This window comes from Talaromyces stipitatus, genomic scaffold (genome assembly GCF_000003125.1).
Source record: "Talaromyces stipitatus ATCC 10500 scf_1105507295491 genomic scaffold, whole genome shotgun sequence".
NCBI classification, from domain to species: Eukaryota; Fungi; Ascomycota; class Eurotiomycetes; order Eurotiales; family Trichocomaceae; genus Talaromyces; species Talaromyces stipitatus.
Genome location: NW_002990122.1, coordinates 516,137 through 531,462, shown reverse-complemented (window position 1 = coordinate 531,462; position 15,326 = coordinate 516,137). Strand labels below are relative to the sequence as shown.

The window sequence follows — 15,326 nt, the reverse complement described above, 5'->3', positions numbered from 1 at the left end:
ATAAGAAGGATCAAAATCCTCAAGCAGCAATGCTGAAGGATGTGCAATAATATATCGAACAAATTTGACCCCCCCATTTCTTCCTTAGACGCTTTTGTCCCATTCTGACCGCTTCCCCTAAACGTCTTAGTGCGATTTGGTTCCAATAGGAGAAGTCCAATAGGAGGCCTATGTCACGTGGATTATACATCACATACCCCACCTAGTTATCCCACCATCGATAAAGCCCACTACCCTCTCCACAATTCACGATAAACTGTTTAGTGACGAACTATACAGTCCAAGCTTTCCCAAATCCGCCAAGGTAAGACGTTTAAACCATGACCAGTTTTCGTGATAACCACTAGTCCACCGTGGGTAGCTATCCACCCCCTTCCCTGTCGATCCTCCAGCTCGCCCAACTCTACCCGGAAGAAGAAATGAAGCGCAATCGATGGAGGCAGTATTGGTCGTATAACCTGAACGGCGTAATTCAAAAGAGCCAAGATGACCTATGTATTTAGAGGAAGCAATGCAGGTTGCTGGAATCAACTTATGGCCCACAGTCATCTTCCCCTTGTAGCGAGAGCAAGCGTCTTATGCCTGAGGCAAAAGTGTACGTCTCCACAGCGGGCTCGGTATTTAATTACTCTGGAAACCCGCCGCTTTCTGAAGCGGGGTTGCGCACCTTTCCCATGGACAAGCTTCTTGACTTCGAGGTTCGTTTAGGAGCTGAAATCCCGTCCTTGTACAGTCTAACATTGTTCTTTAGTTGGCGGCCTAGTCGTGATGGACGGCGCTCTCGCTGTTTCGGATTTCCATCGTATCGCGGTGGAGACTTATCCAGATTTGCCTCCCCACCAAGCCATCTTGAAATTTCACCGCGATAACTACGAACTCATACCTGAACGAATCCGCTTACAGATATCTGACTTGGTGAAGGAAATCAGTGAACGTTTACACTTTAATCGCATACTTGGGTGGGGAGGGACAGAGGCTGACACAGCAAACGAATCACTATCAAACATCCTCGACTAGATGAGAGGACAGAACGAGCTTTTGAAGAACATTCAAAGCCAACTAAAGATCTATCAACGACCGGACATATTTGGGCAGCTAGCTGCAATCTCAACTTCCGCTGCAGCCGTCTATCAGATAAAAAGATTGGCAGATCAGACCGAGCGTGTTGCTGGCTTTCTGAAAGGCATCGAGCAGAATTTGAGCTCACACCACATCCGCGGTGAACATTTTCCTCAACATGTTCATTCGTACATACGGTTATTGATTGAGAGATACACTTCCGATACCGTTCCTCACTATTTCACTGTACTCAACAACAGCGATCTGTGGCATCCCAAGTTTGCCGATATTCAGCGTGAAGATCCACTAGGCCCATTATATCTCGGACATAGAACGGACCTCGACGAACCATGCGCATTTCTGGCAGAAGAAGTACGCCCTTAAGTTGGACTAAGTGCTGTTTTACACGTTTTGATGCCTACAGTTGATCCTTTATCTCTTGAAGAGGCGATCAAGTTTCCAGAGGCCATGCGTCCATTCAAGATCGACGGGCAAACTGGCCACGGGGGAACAAAATTTGTGTACATCTGTACCCTAGAAGTACAAGACCAGGAATGCCTGAGCGGTGTCGGAGTTCTCAAACAAAGGGAGATTTGGAGGATGGAAGGAGGGATAGGGATTCCTTTCACCCCGCTGATTGCGTCTTTTGATAAATATTTCGTCGATCCCGGTTACAAGGTTACCACTGATGTGGGCTTGATACTCGCCGGTGGGGGGTACTATTCTTGTGGACTCAAGCCTCCAAGGACCTTAGGTCAGCGGACAACACGACCGTGGTCTTGAGATACTGAATCACTGGGCATCATATTAAAGGCTCATCCTAGTTACTGTATGAGTGCGCAAAGACGAGAGTCGTCCCTAGACAATGTCTTGTGTGTTCAGAATCATTCGAATAGTTTAGATAGACAGGACACCGATTTAGTACTACGTAGATTGGTGTGTTACTGGCGTGCGAGTCTCATATATGGAAGAGCCCCCTGAGTCTAGGCAACGATACATATGATTTACGAGCGTATTGAATGTGCGGAATCGCATTACCTCAGGGAGAAAATTACACGAGCCAGGGTTATTCCGGATCTAGCCGTATATAGACTAGGAAATTATTAGCGCTGTCTCAGAGGAAAGACAAGAGAGTGTGTGTTGTTACTCTAAAGGTGCAAACTACTATATCTTCTCCAAGTGTGCGGTGTCCTATCTTCGGCGGCCGCAGCAAGATCTACTTGAGGGGAGGGAGTAGAATTGGGGGGGGTGGTTAGGGATATGTTGCTTCATTTTTCACTGTGTAGATTAAGGTTCGGATTCGAGTTTCTGTTCCAATCTCCCTGTTGCAATCGCGTAGTTGATTACAGCATGGACGGTCTTCATATCTGGTTGCCATAGATCCGGATCCGAGCGCGATTTTCCTCCTAAGAAGAAGGATAGATTGCTTCGTCTTGACTCTGTGCTTTGGTTCATACCTCCTCTAGTTGTTGTCCATCTCGTGCAGCGGAATAGGAAGTGTTCCATTGTCTCGCTTGCTTGGCCACAGGCGCAAATATCGAACTCTGCTGCGCCTATCTTGTTCAAATAGCTATTTAGCCTTGTCTTTCCTGTCCGAAGCTGGACTAGGTTTTTGCCTCTCTCCGGTTCATTCCATCGTATAAGGTTCTTGTGTGTTTCCTGGAAGAGATATCGATGGCCTTTTGAGTATTTCCCAATATCTGCAGGGAGAATCCATTCTTGTTGTTGTTCCGTAAGGGTGAGTCTAAGTGCAGTCGATTTAGCTTGAAATGGTTGCTTCTCTGGTATACGTTTCATGTCCATCGATTTCCGTGCTTCGGCTTTTGCTCGTTGTCTCAAGTTGATATCTGTGTGGGCTGGAATCCAAATTGCATTAACCGCGTTTCCTCGCTGCTGTAAGCTCTGAATCTGTTTATATATCTGCTGGATGGTTTCTTGGCCAGATTGTTGACGGGGTTGGCGATTTGCTGCTAGTGCGGATCTGTTGCTACTCAGGAGGGATATCCATCTCTGGCATGTCTCAGGCGGGATACGTTCCAGGGCGGTTTTCATCGCTTCTAAGTCTGCTGTGTAGGGATTTTGTTCTGTCCTTTTGCCTAAGGTGATAGAGTAGCTGGACATGTCGTTCCCGTTATTGCCCGCTTGAGTGTCTCTTATACAACCCCCAATGCCCACAATCTCCGATCTGCTGGATGCACTTGTAGAAATTAGAATGCCAACTGCCTTACGAGCAATCTCAATGGCTGTATCCCCATCTTTTTCCTATATCGTTAATATCCGGCCTGCCCACAGTGGTAATGTGAATGCCTGGATAGTTTCTATTCGCTCAGTTTTTGTTGCTTCTAGTGGCTGAGCTATCATCTGCAATGGAGACCTAAACCTTCGGGTTGTAATGGTTCTCAGTTTCCTCAGTGGGTTCGATTTGGGTAAGGTCTGTATGTCGATCCACAGTTTCGTAGCTTTCTCCATGTGTCGATTATGGAAAGGTTGAATCCCTGCTTCTGCTTCAGCCACTGCAGTTGCAACTGTCCGAAAGGCTCCTGTGACAGCAATAGCTCCATGTTTCTGCATTCTATTTAAATATTGTGTTCCCCTTGTTCCACAGGCGTGCATCCAGATACTAGATGCGTAGTCTGCCACTGGCGCCACTGTAGCCACTGTAGCCCTAAACAGTTGCATTGCTGTCCGTGGAGATATTATCTTCAGTCTTCTCAGCGCCATAGCTGCCTCAAGTCCTTTGGTAGCGGCATTGGCAACGTGTTCCGGATCTTTGCACTCTCCTTTGGTTCGACGGTTTCGCCTTTGATCCTAAAAGAGAGTTGAGAATGGCTACGCAGTGTTGTGTAGCAGTCCGCGAAGTCAAAACTATTATGATGCTTATCCTGATTAGATTTAGCTCACATGCTAGTCGTTTAAAGGCTTTCGCAACCCGACCAGTAGAAGTGATTCCTTTGGGGAAAGTCGCCTTCTCAATGAGAACTTTCCAAGTCAAAATTCCGGTGGAAAATCTTTCATCGTTGGGGCCACCGGCCGGGAGAGCTTTGAAAGGACACGTCTACAATATCAACCACGTCGACGAGCTTTCTCATCGTTTACCTACCTGCCACCAATCGATACTCACCGGATTTTGCTCGCGGTGACGCACCTGCCCTACCGGTTCAGCCACATTTCAATTCATCAGTCCTTCGTCTGCTATCTTGAGTTGTCACCAGCGAGGCGTTCAGCTACTTCGGGCGATAATGTGAGAAGTACTCTTGGTAAATCGCTACTAAGGGAAGAGGTTCACAAAACTACACCGAGAATGGACGCGTGGGGAATCTGGTGTCTTAGAGGGATGGGTTATTGCATTTGGGGAATATGACTACGACGACAAAATGGAGACGTTCAAGACATAGTGTATGAGCTAGAGGGGTTTTCGAAGCTGGTACAGCTTTTCCTCTCGACTTAAGACCATGACCACATTGTCTATAATGCAGGGCAAATAGCGTGTTGGAGCCCTTTAGGCTTGCCTCCGGGCGTAATGAATATACTACTAGTCATTCCTTTGTTTCGATGCCTCTTAGATACATCATCTACGCAACATAAGTATAACTTATAGTCCATAGGCGAGAGCAAGCGAAATAAACTTCTATTCGGACTCAGGAGTCAGCCTTCTCCTAGCTGGGTTACACCATACTAAATCCCAGCATCTGCTCTCTTTGTAACAACTCTAGCTAGCTACATGGCATACCCTGCGAGGAAAGGTTGATTATAGAAATTAGATAACATTAACTCGAGAAGATACGCCACACGCCTCGTCGTACATCTAATCTTTCGTCTTCAGCAGTATATATTGCCCCATGTCTACTACCTCTCAGAAGAAAATCGAGTAGCACATTCCTCTTTATAAGCCTTCAGTTGCTCCATCTTTGCCTGCGCAAACAACTCCACCTCTGCACGCGTCTTGTCGTCAAGCGACTCAGCACCCATACTGCCGTCATGCAGCGCCGCCCAATAGATGATGTCCACGTCGAAACTCTTTCTCGCTGCATAATCGAACCAGAAGCGGCCAGTCCTCCACGAGTCGCGCATGCGAGTAGAAAGAGGTGGCCCACTGGATTGCTTGCACTCTAGTGCTGTTTCGTCTTCCACTTGTTCCAGCGCTCGCAGGAACTGGGTCAATCTGGGCTCATAGAGAGTCAAGAACTCATCCTTAGCGCAGCGTTCAAGCCACATTTCTGGCCCAGACAACAGCAACCACCAAGGCGGGTCATACGTGAACTCGGCCGGCATGGCATTTGTGAATTTCAAATCAAGTACGGCGGTAATACTTAGTGTTTCCGGGTTTACAAGCATGTTCGACGGTCGCATGTCATCACTGAAGGGTATAAATGGTCCACTATCCTCAACGTAGTACTTTTGGATAAGCTGTGTGAATCGATGACGGGCAATAAACCGCTTCTGCGCAATTTCTGCATTATCTGCGAGGTTGCGCTGGGTCCAAAGGTGGGTTATGTGTTCGTTCGCAATTGATCTCAGATAATCGCTAGCGCGGTCAAATGGTGTGATAGGAAATTTATTATCAAGATAGCCAGAAACGGTCGCCAACTCGTTCATGTTGTATGTTAAGGGTCGTCCGGCAACATACCATGTATCTGAATCGTGATCCTTCGAGATAGCTCCAATGCGAGGAAATGTAAGTTGAGAAAGTTGAAGCATGTAATGGGCGATTTGACGATAGATCTTATCCAATATTGTGTTGTCGATATCTGGGTTTAGAATCACGTCTTCTTGATCTGGTTGCTTCAAGATGGTTGATAATAGTACTCCTTCAATATAATCCATGATAATAAATGGGCCAAGTTGTGGGCTCTCGGCGCTTAAGCCCCAGCTATGAACACGAGGAATAGGAATATTAGTGTTTTGGCGGAGGTATTCCATGATCTGGACCTCGTTTGTAACCTTTTCATCCCTATAAGCTGTAGCGGTGTGTCCTGGTTTTGGGAACCGAATAATGGCGTCCGGCCCTCCATCGTCAAAGCTGAAGCGGAAGCTGAAGTTGAAGGAGCCTTTAAGAAAACCGATATACTTTCCACTTCCCTCTCCTGCCCGGCGCGTAGCAACAAAATTTGCTAATTCAACCTTCAAGTCGAAAACTCTCTTTAACCATGCCTTACATTCATCATCGCCGTTGGTCTCCTCTATCTCGTCAAGATATGTCTTGAGTGAGGATGTCTTTTGTTGAGGCATGGGACACAGATAATGATGGATAAAAAGAATACTCCAGTCTAGACAGAAAAAAGACGGAAATATCTAGGGTAAGTTCTTCTTGGAATCAAGAGCAATATAAATTGGGCTGTGTGGAGGGTAGGAAAAGGAAGTGAGTTTTGTATTTCATTTTTAGAATGGGCAAGCAGGCATTCAAAAACAATGTTAAGATCCGATCCGCTACCCTCAAAGACAGCAAGAACACGACATTCATCCACTGTAATTCCTCCACCGACAAGATATACGTCTCGGTGGCCACGTACCCTCCGTCGTTTGTCGGTACCTGTATCAGAATATCCTAAGATGGTTGCAACGCTTTCTCTTATAAACACCTAATAAATCCTTTGGCCATACGGTAATCACAATAATCTCGCGCTCTCCTCGGTTTTCCAGCGACCACTGTCGCTCTATGGCTCGTCTCTAGCTGCTAGTAAAATATAAGAATCGGGAACCACTTTCTCTTTCCCATGAGAGATGTTCTCCGCACACACGTAAGTGTCCTTCATTTAGCATCCGGTTGGTACGGCATTCGATACGAAATAAAATTGATGGTTTCTCATAATGTTGCAGCGAACGAATGACATTTTGTTGTTGGGAGTTCTGATCAGCTTGTATAGTAGCGAATCTGCTCTACTGTAGCAAGAAAAAGGAGTAGGTTTGGAAGTACTGTACTATACTATATCATTTACAATGATCTTTCAGAATTATGCAGCGGTTGGGCTTACGTGATATATTAATGCAGGAACAACTGATAATCTCCATGGGCTATAATATATGATTGTACATCCTGCTATATATAGCTATCTATACTATGTATACGGTGTAGCATAGTGTAAAGAAATCGGTGAAGACCCAGAAGGTTCATATCGTCCAGTGGCAGTGATCAATGACCAGCTGCGTGTAAGTGTTGATAAGGATATGATTCGATACGTTAAATCTCTATATATCTCTCTTATCTTAATTACATATAACTCAGGGGTTGAGACTATAATTAGCCTCAGAATCACTATCCTAGTCAACATGTGACTTTACGACCATATTCTTTACATATAGCAACTCTGTTGCCTGAATACACCAGCTACTTAAATCACAGGCATGTCTAATCATACTTTGCAGGATCATGTCAACTGTGGCCAACATCGGTACAAGCTATGGGCCATATCACACGAGATACCAATGGAAGCCTTAATAGGGGCACTAGTAAAAATAGTAGACAATGTCATAGCCAACGGTAATAGTATCTTCCCACAGGGTATATCCACCGCATCATGTAACGGGAATATAAATGTGTCGTGGGAGCATCTACGTCCGAACACAACCATGGGCATGGCTATGCTTCGTACTGGTGGTGGTTCATCTGTCATTCGTGGTTATCCTAGCGACGTCTCACTGGCTTTGTTCTTGACTACATGCATCCTCCAATGTTGCGAAGCGAAGGATGCTAAATGCGATAACCTAAAGTCGTATAGCATAATGGAGAATCATGTAGTTAAATTGATAGGAAGCGATAGTTTGAACGGGCTGCGCCAAAGACTATTGGATATGACGCCTATGGCTCGAGCTATAGATACACAATATTTCTATTAAGCTTAGTTTGTGGCCCAATGGATCTATGGTGCAGCCATTTTCAAAATATTAGGCAACGACAACTCTGTTATCTATACTGCACTATTCGAGAGATACGCACAACTGCACATGACGAGAGTAACATCTGCAATGCCACCAAAGGACCAAACATACCAATGTCTATCATGCAAAGACACATGCTCATATGTATCGGAATTTCCTGAGACATGCCTCGCATCATTGACCGATGGCCATTCCTGTGATTCTACCAAAATAGTTGAGAAGTGTCTCTGTGAGCCAGGTCAGCGACTTTATTTGATTGAGCGTGCACATTGGACGGAGAGCCAGCAAGATAAAAGTAGAGAGCATAGCGGGTATGGCCTATACCTCGTGCACCTATAGTGGTAGTAACATTTATATAGTACCTAGGCGAAGTAAACTTACAGAATTTGCGTGTATGTGTATGTGTGTTATTATTCAACGGCCGTGGTTCATGATTTGTACGTTTCCCACAAATTCCCTATTGGGACAAAGGCCGCCAGGGGGTAAACCTTGGGTGTCACTATAGCTATATAAATGTCACTAATTATATATACAGTCGCACCAGAAATCTCCTTCCCAATTGCATACATACACATTCATTTTCAAACCCTAACGCCAAGTGTTGTCTACTTGTATATAGCTAGCCTGTTTTAAAAGGAACCAATTACTAACTGTACATACGCCAAGATGACCCATAATCAGTCTATTTATAGATTAGTACTCTTAGCATTAGGGTTTAACATGTTAGAAATAGACAGAGCGAGGAATCAATCAAGAGATACGCTGATATAGAATTTGCGAGAAAAAAGGAAGTGTTACCGTGTTATTACACCGTTCCACATCTCCAACAGATAGCTACGTGAAAGATCTGGTGCGAGCTTCCCCAAATATCAAACTTGCCTGGTGCCAAACGCTCCGGAATTCGGAACTATAGATATCCGTCAAAATTATTGGCTCTCAGTCAATAGAACGTGCGGTGAGCGTGCAGACATACCGTATATAGACTGACTCCAGCGCCATAAAAAGTAAGCTCGAGCAGATACCATCTAATTCCCGAGTATTGGAGCATGTAATCAAGCCCGTATCATTGAACTCCATGTAGTAGGGGTATAAACGATGAAGCGCCAAAAATAATGAAGGTACCTACTTTTATATTCCGCCAGCGCGGCGTCTTGAGCAACGGATTTGAGATTAGAATACTGGTAACAGTACCCATAGCTAAGACCTGGATCCCATGTCAGCATATCATGGAACTTGGCTGCCATATCGCTCGAAAATTCTTACCATAGCCCAGTGCAGCTGTTGCCAGCTGGCTTCACAGAAGAATACATAGTAGATGCCAGAAAACAATGTGCCCACTGTCATAAAGACAATACCAAGAAGATCCATTCCATGCCAGAACTGTTCTACTTGATACGAGTGGGGTTGCATCAGATGGTAAAGTGCGCTGAGGATCAAACAGACTTCTGAACACCAGAAGTAGATTCCAAACACAGCGTAGTCCATAGTCGAGACATTAAGAAATTTAGGCTCTGCCAGGTACCGCAGGAGGGTAGTTGCGACGAGTGGTAGGAGCAGAGCCCCAATCAGATGTGTGTACACATTGCAAGACTCATTGTGCAAGAACGTCAGGCTGCGAAAAATCTTCGGATAGTCTGCATTTGCTGGTCGGTAGCCACGGAGGATATACTTGTTGTCGAACTGCCATCCGAAGATCTTCTGCCCTGTTACGGTTCGCTCTGGCTGGTATATGGGATCGTTCGTGGGGTTCATATTGATTTCCGCCACTTGCCGTCTTTTGTGTTTTGGTGCTGATATGATGCTCTCCCGAATATCCGAGCTGCGCAGGCTATCAGGCGCGCACAGGAGGGCAAAAGGAGTAGATGACGGGAACGAGATCAACCAAAGGCTTGGGGGGCAGAGCAACGGATAAGCGTCACAAAGAAAATGTGATGTAATACAGTAATAAAGGGTTTACTACAGTAGATTGTAATAAAGTGATGGCCGAGGAAAGTATGGTCAGAGAGATAGTGGCTTAAATCATTTATCTAGGGCAGGCGTGAGGAAATGCATGCATTGCCTATGACAGCTCGCAAGCAGTTTCCGTATTGTATTACACTATACAGTTTCGAAACATACCTAAAATAACCCACTAACTGCATATGCTTTAGTTCTGTTCATGTTAGGGTTTCAGAATCACTCTTTATGTGTACAGTTGGGAAGGAGATTTCTGGTGGGACTGTACTTAGTGGCCTGCATTCATTATTTGAAGTGTCCGGTTTGCATTACAAGTCAGCAGGTTTGTTCAAAATATCCTTGTATTTTTTGTGGTAAATCTCTAACAATGATTGGCATGCAACCTACTATTATCCGTCAGTCTCTGCTGTTCTCCACCAGTGTTCCGTACCATTTCATGAGAGCTAGAGAAAACATGTTTCTCTTACCGGTTGTACGTCAAGTCACATTCTAGCTAATATAAATATGTTACATTAGGTGTCGAAACATGGTGCTGGACACAGCCAAGGAGCTGATAAAAAGCTGGCTGGCCGGTTGTAGTTCTTCAATAGTTTTGCAAGTACATATAAGTAATGGCAAACAAGCGAAGCGGCTATGTAGTTGAGAACCGGAAAAGATTCGACTGAATATGAGGCCCTATAAGGGTTTGGTAATTATGTGGTTTTTATAGGCTATTTCTATCAGAAAGATCGTCCTAATTCTATTGAAGATTAGCTAGCCATCTTGGGGCAATACTTGGACACTTACCGTCGTACATCTCAGTAAATCGGAAGTCTCTTTCTTATCAGGGCTCAATATAGCCCTCAAATCGTCATGAAAGCTTACAGAATCCCCCGCCCAAAATGTCTAGATAAACCCGGCTTCGACATCTGATGTATACAGAAAGGCGGAGAACCCCATACACACGATCTTGCTAGTCACTTCTTCTTTTCTCATCCTGTTTTCTCATCTTAGTAAACCACTACCCAGGATTGGCTGAAATAAAACCACTAATCCGACAATTCCCGGCTGACAGTAGGAAGTTGTAGGCCCTAGAAAGAATATTTGCGAACAGTAAATTCATCAGTCCATCTAGCTAAAGAGAGGAAACCCGTCTAGTCTTTATAGTATATAGCACCTAGGAGTTTTGAACCTGGTTCATGTAGAATATTCTCAACGAGCAATTCGTCGTAGTATCCGCAATGTTTTTTTCTTTTTTTTTATTTGAATCGTTTTTGTTGTATTCGAATGTATCTAATAAAACTAAAACTTCTTCTGTTCAAGAAACGGTGAGTCTCACAATTTCACGGGCCAGCCCGGGCCATATTTCTCCTCTTGAATATTAAATTCAACTGGCCCGGCATAAGAGTAAAATTATCCTTCATGCTCCCCTCCATTGCGGCTTGCACTTCTTCCATTGTCATCGAGCTTGGAAGTGAGATATCGTATGTATGAATGAGTTTGGCTAGTGTCATGCGTAGATTGAGCATAGCCAAGGGCCTACCGACACAGCTATATGATCCTATATCAGGAGCAACGGAGTTGTGGTTAGTATTGGTCGTGACTTTTGGCTTATTTAGGAAGAAGGGGATCTCTTTACCGATAGTAAATGGCGCAAACGAATCTTCATATTTGATCATTTCGCGCTTGGAGTACCATCGCTCCGGGATGAAGTCGTCGGGCCTTTCGTACAGATCTTCGCCTAAAACACAAGCACTTAGTCAGATTCTTGTATACCATATCCACAAGGTGAAAAGTGTGAAGGGTGAAGACTGACTTCGTCCCAGAACATAATGAGGCGTTGAGACTACGACATTCCCTGGAATGTACGTCTCCTCGTCTATCCACACCCCCTCAGCGGGTGTTAATCGCCATAATGCAGTAGGTATAGGTGGGTAGAGGCGGAGAGTCTCATTGATAATACCATTTAGGATATCTATGCCCTTGATGTGCTGTGCTCTGATTTCTGTCTCGTCGACTGGTAGAGATGCGGAAATCGCCTCGCGGAGTTCCACTGTAATTTGAGGGTTGAGTGCGAGTTTGTAAAGAGCACATACTATGGCTGCGGAGGTGGTATCGCTATTAATGATGAGTTAGATCATACTTGGGCAGTTAAGTTAGCAAAGAAAACTTTACCTTCCAGCGACTACAAGTAACTGTGCCTCTCCATGTAGTACTCGCTTCTCAGCTGGCGTTAGTTCCCTATCCTTACATGGACTGAGTAGGGACGATGCAATGACTGGCGAGTCTGGTTTCTATTAGTCATATCTATTAGCTGAATCTCGTGCTCCGTATTTATTGAATAACAGACTTACCAATCTACAATTCTCCATTTGCTCAAAACAATACGCAACAAACTTGCTCCACTTCCGAGTCAGACCTGGTATCGCAGCAGCAACCCGTATCAACCAAATAGGCAACATGAACCCAATTAGAGCCATTGATTCATTCAACATGTCAATAGCCTTATGACTTTTGCCGGTGCCTAACATGTCAAAATCTGTTCCGTAGGCGACTTTACCCATAACATCGAAGGCGTAATGGTTGATTAGACGGGTTACATTTACCAGTCCATCATCTTCGTCTTTTGAATCCCGATCAATACGCGCTAAGAGATTTGCGTGGATCTCGTGGATACTGGCTTCATAATAGGGTAACCTGGTCTTTTCGAATGCCGACCCCCAAAGTTTCCGACGCTGCTTATGCAGATCCTCATCTCGAGTTGTCTGAATAGAGGTAATAGGCTTATTAATATCATAAAACGGAGCTTTGCGACCTGTATCATGAATCTTCTTAAGGGCCTTTGGGCTCACAATGGATAGATCATTGGAACCCACACGAACGATTGAACCATATTCTCGATGGGCGGAGAGGAGAGTGAGATGCGCTTGTTTCCGTTGTCGGACTTGAAAGAAGAGCCAGAGACTGCTGATTCGGGCACTTGGGGGCCCTGGGAATCTATAGAGTGGATGGATGGGACTGAGACGGTAGAGGACGCAGTTATGTAGAGGCCGGCGAGGAAGGAGATTGCTGTCCGAATTGTGGTTTGGATGGATTCAGAGAATGTATATTCCTGCCTCCAGGTGAGATATGCTGTTGAAATGCCGCAGGCCACGAGGAACTGTATAAAATAGCTAGCACCATGGAGATGATGCTCCCCATGATGGAAATAAGTGATGAATGCTACAGCACCTAAGAAGGCTGCGGCGAGTATGCCCAAGCATGCCATTATGCTACAGTATAGCTCCAATTACCTTGCGCAACAACTTGAAATTCTCTTAATGTGCAGATAACATGAATTTAGATATAAGAGAACAGTGCTTTATATCTTTCAGCTCAACGATCACATGAGTGGATTATATACATAAATATTAACACAACTAGGCATTCATCAAGCTGTAAGTTCTCTTACTCACAGCATGATCAAATACGTACATGTAACTGTTTAAAGTGTTTGTCATCACCAGGATCATCACAGCAAAATTTCAAAATGCTAAACCAGAATTTCTACGATTTTAACCATCTAAAATATGCGACTGTATAACGCAAGCAAAACAAATATTAACTATTTAAGTTACTAGTTATGTATTAGGCAATCTTAAGCAAGGTGCATTTGTATAAGGATTTGGATACCTAAGACTTAAAGCTAGCTGAATTGAAGCAGCTCTCATCGACACAGACAAACTTGATTACCATATGTTAGCAAATCTGCGTATTCCCGCGTCTATCGCTGTGCCCACAGCAAGATGACGTGATTGTTGGCTTACCGTTGGATTGTACGTAAAAATCTTAACGGTATATCTCAGCATATCAGGGTACAAGTCACAAAGAAGCCTAGGTCTGATTTAGCTGATGACTCATGTAGCCTACTCAACGGACTTAAATGTCGTCTGCCCAGCTCCTCAAGAATTTTGTCTTGCTGAAGAATTCACGACATTCAAATTCTTGAACGTTTAGCCGATGAAGTTCCTCTTCTTTCATATTACAAAGGCCATATACATCTACACCTCAGCAATACTTACAAGGCATCAGACGACGACATCTATCAGAGTATATCTGCTATCTGTATTGCGGATGATTGCCAGCAGTCGGGTGTCCCTTTAGCTGTCCGTATAGGTTACGACCCAAATACAACTTTTTATCATGGCTATTAGATTCACTTAAAGCCGTCGTATCTGTTCTTAATAGATTAGACTACAGACAGATGCGAAACCTCCTTCTGTCACGGACCTGGATCCACCTTAGTTCTAACAGCGGTGCGTCGTGATACGTTAGGATAATTGAACCTCGCACAGGTTCCGACCAATAATATAGTGGAGCGTAGTGGATGGTATGTAATGGAGTATCGGACAGTACTGAGACGGTGACTGAGAATAGTAACAAAACTAAGATAGAAGAGATCCCCCGTACAGCCTGGTGCCCGTACGAGTTAGAATGCCTTGCTGACTCTCACTGTTGTATTCAAGTGACTTATGTCAAAGAGCTATGAAGAACTAAATACATGATGGTAAAGAACGTCCTTATATATCCAGTCCTCCACGTTTTGTATACCTTATATCGTATACTTTAAAAGTAGCAAGTATAAAGTATACGATATCCTTCCAATAATATCGTGTTGTTTCGTATACTCTTATCTCGATAAGATAACGGTATATCTTTTGTCAGCGTGCTACACCCTGTTAGATAACTAGGTGTCGACAGGACGATACCTCTGACCCTAATTAAGAAAGTGCACATCGCCAAAATGCCCCTTGATACCAATCAACTACAGTGGTCAAACCTGTATAGTTTCATGTTTGTGACTCGGATTCTTCGCTTTGCCTTAGCTGAAATTCCTGTTGTTATTTCCCTTACTTCTCTGAGGCCGCATTGGAATATATAAAGACATAGAATCACCCTCAATTCTTAGAAAGAGGGAGGGGGGAATACATACAATTTTGCTTGTTAATTCTACTTCCAATACGAACACTTTCCACGTAGCAAAGCTAGGAATCATTGCCGAATCTGCCCCCACGGATTAGTAATAATCCAACACACCCGTGGATCTCCCTCCGGCGCGGATCAACTATGCTCCGAGAGTCATGTGACCTCCGTAAAGGGGTCAGCGCAGCTGTAGTTAGCTTAGATAACCAATAATAACAACCAGCACATTAACATCTTTCTTATCATCACGTGACTCTTGTCTCCTGATTGCACAGTACGCTTTACTGTTCATGACTGGTACTGGTTTCTTCTTGTAATTTGAAACCTTTACTTTTCCGTAATAGTACCTTTTAGCGTCATGCAGTTTAGCTTCGTAACACCTTAATATGTAATACTCTCTTTGTTTTATTTGCCCCGCTGCCAAGGCACTCTAGTTGCCTTCAGTAATTTTCAGTGTTTCATTCCTTGTGTTTTGTTTTGTTTATGACCTATTA

At 44.3% G+C, this 15,326-nt stretch overlaps 6 protein-coding genes across 6 annotated transcripts, besides 1 other annotated feature; 1 reads left to right on the top strand and 5 right to left on the bottom strand.

Moving 5' to 3' along the window:
• The first annotated feature begins 37 nt into the window (after window positions 1–37).
• TSTA_109280 (uncharacterized protein) lies at window positions 38–2,207 on the top strand. Its single transcript, XM_002488460.1, has 2 exons — window positions 38–698; window positions 752–2,207. Exon 2 carries the CDS (start codon window positions 1,018–1,020, stop codon window positions 1,441–1,443), a length of 426 nt encoding a protein of 141 aa, XP_002488505.1. The 5' UTR covers window positions 38–698; window positions 752–1,017; the 3' UTR covers window positions 1,444–2,207.
• A 139-nt stretch (window positions 2,208–2,346) lies between these two features.
• Window positions 2,347–3,180, bottom strand: TSTA_109270 (uncharacterized protein; the record flags this gene model as incomplete). Its single annotated transcript, XM_002488459.1, has 2 exons — window positions 2,347–2,465; window positions 2,517–3,180. 2 exons carry the CDS (start codon window positions 3,178–3,180, stop codon window positions 2,347–2,349), a joined length of 783 nt encoding a protein of 260 aa, XP_002488504.1.
• Window positions 2,542–3,822: a mobile genetic element.
• On the bottom strand, window positions 3,350–3,834 carry TSTA_109260 (uncharacterized protein; the record flags this gene model as incomplete). Its single annotated transcript, XM_002488458.1, has 2 exons — window positions 3,350–3,377; window positions 3,440–3,834. Coding segments are annotated over 2 exons (423 nt in total), but the record flags the coding sequence as incomplete, so codon positions are not given.
• Window positions 3,835–4,826: 992 nt separating this feature from the next.
• Window positions 4,827–6,288, bottom strand: TSTA_109250 (uncharacterized protein; the record flags this gene model as incomplete). The annotated part of the gene is made up of 2 exons (XM_002488457.1): window positions 4,827–4,876; window positions 4,935–6,288. The coding sequence occupies 2 exons, from the start codon at window positions 6,286–6,288 to the stop codon at window positions 4,827–4,829; spliced, it is 1,404 nt and encodes a 467-aa protein (XP_002488502.1).
• A 2,452-nt stretch (window positions 6,289–8,740) lies between these two features.
• Window positions 8,741–9,687, bottom strand: TSTA_109240 (adiponectin receptor, putative; the record flags this gene model as incomplete). Its single annotated transcript, XM_002488456.1, has 3 exons — window positions 8,741–8,842; window positions 9,062–9,139; window positions 9,199–9,687. The coding sequence occupies 3 exons, from the start codon at window positions 9,685–9,687 to the stop codon at window positions 8,741–8,743; spliced, it is 669 nt and encodes a 222-aa protein (XP_002488501.1).
• Window positions 9,688–11,213: 1,526 nt separating this feature from the next.
• TSTA_109230 (benzoate 4-monooxygenase cytochrome P450, putative) lies at window positions 11,214–13,138 on the bottom strand (the record flags this gene model as incomplete). The annotated part of the gene is made up of 5 exons (XM_002488455.1): window positions 11,214–11,611; window positions 11,687–11,988; window positions 12,046–12,164; window positions 12,225–12,717; window positions 12,747–13,138. 5 exons carry the CDS (start codon window positions 13,136–13,138, stop codon window positions 11,214–11,216), a joined length of 1,704 nt encoding a protein of 567 aa, XP_002488500.1.
• Window positions 13,139–15,326: the final 2,188 nt, after the last annotated feature.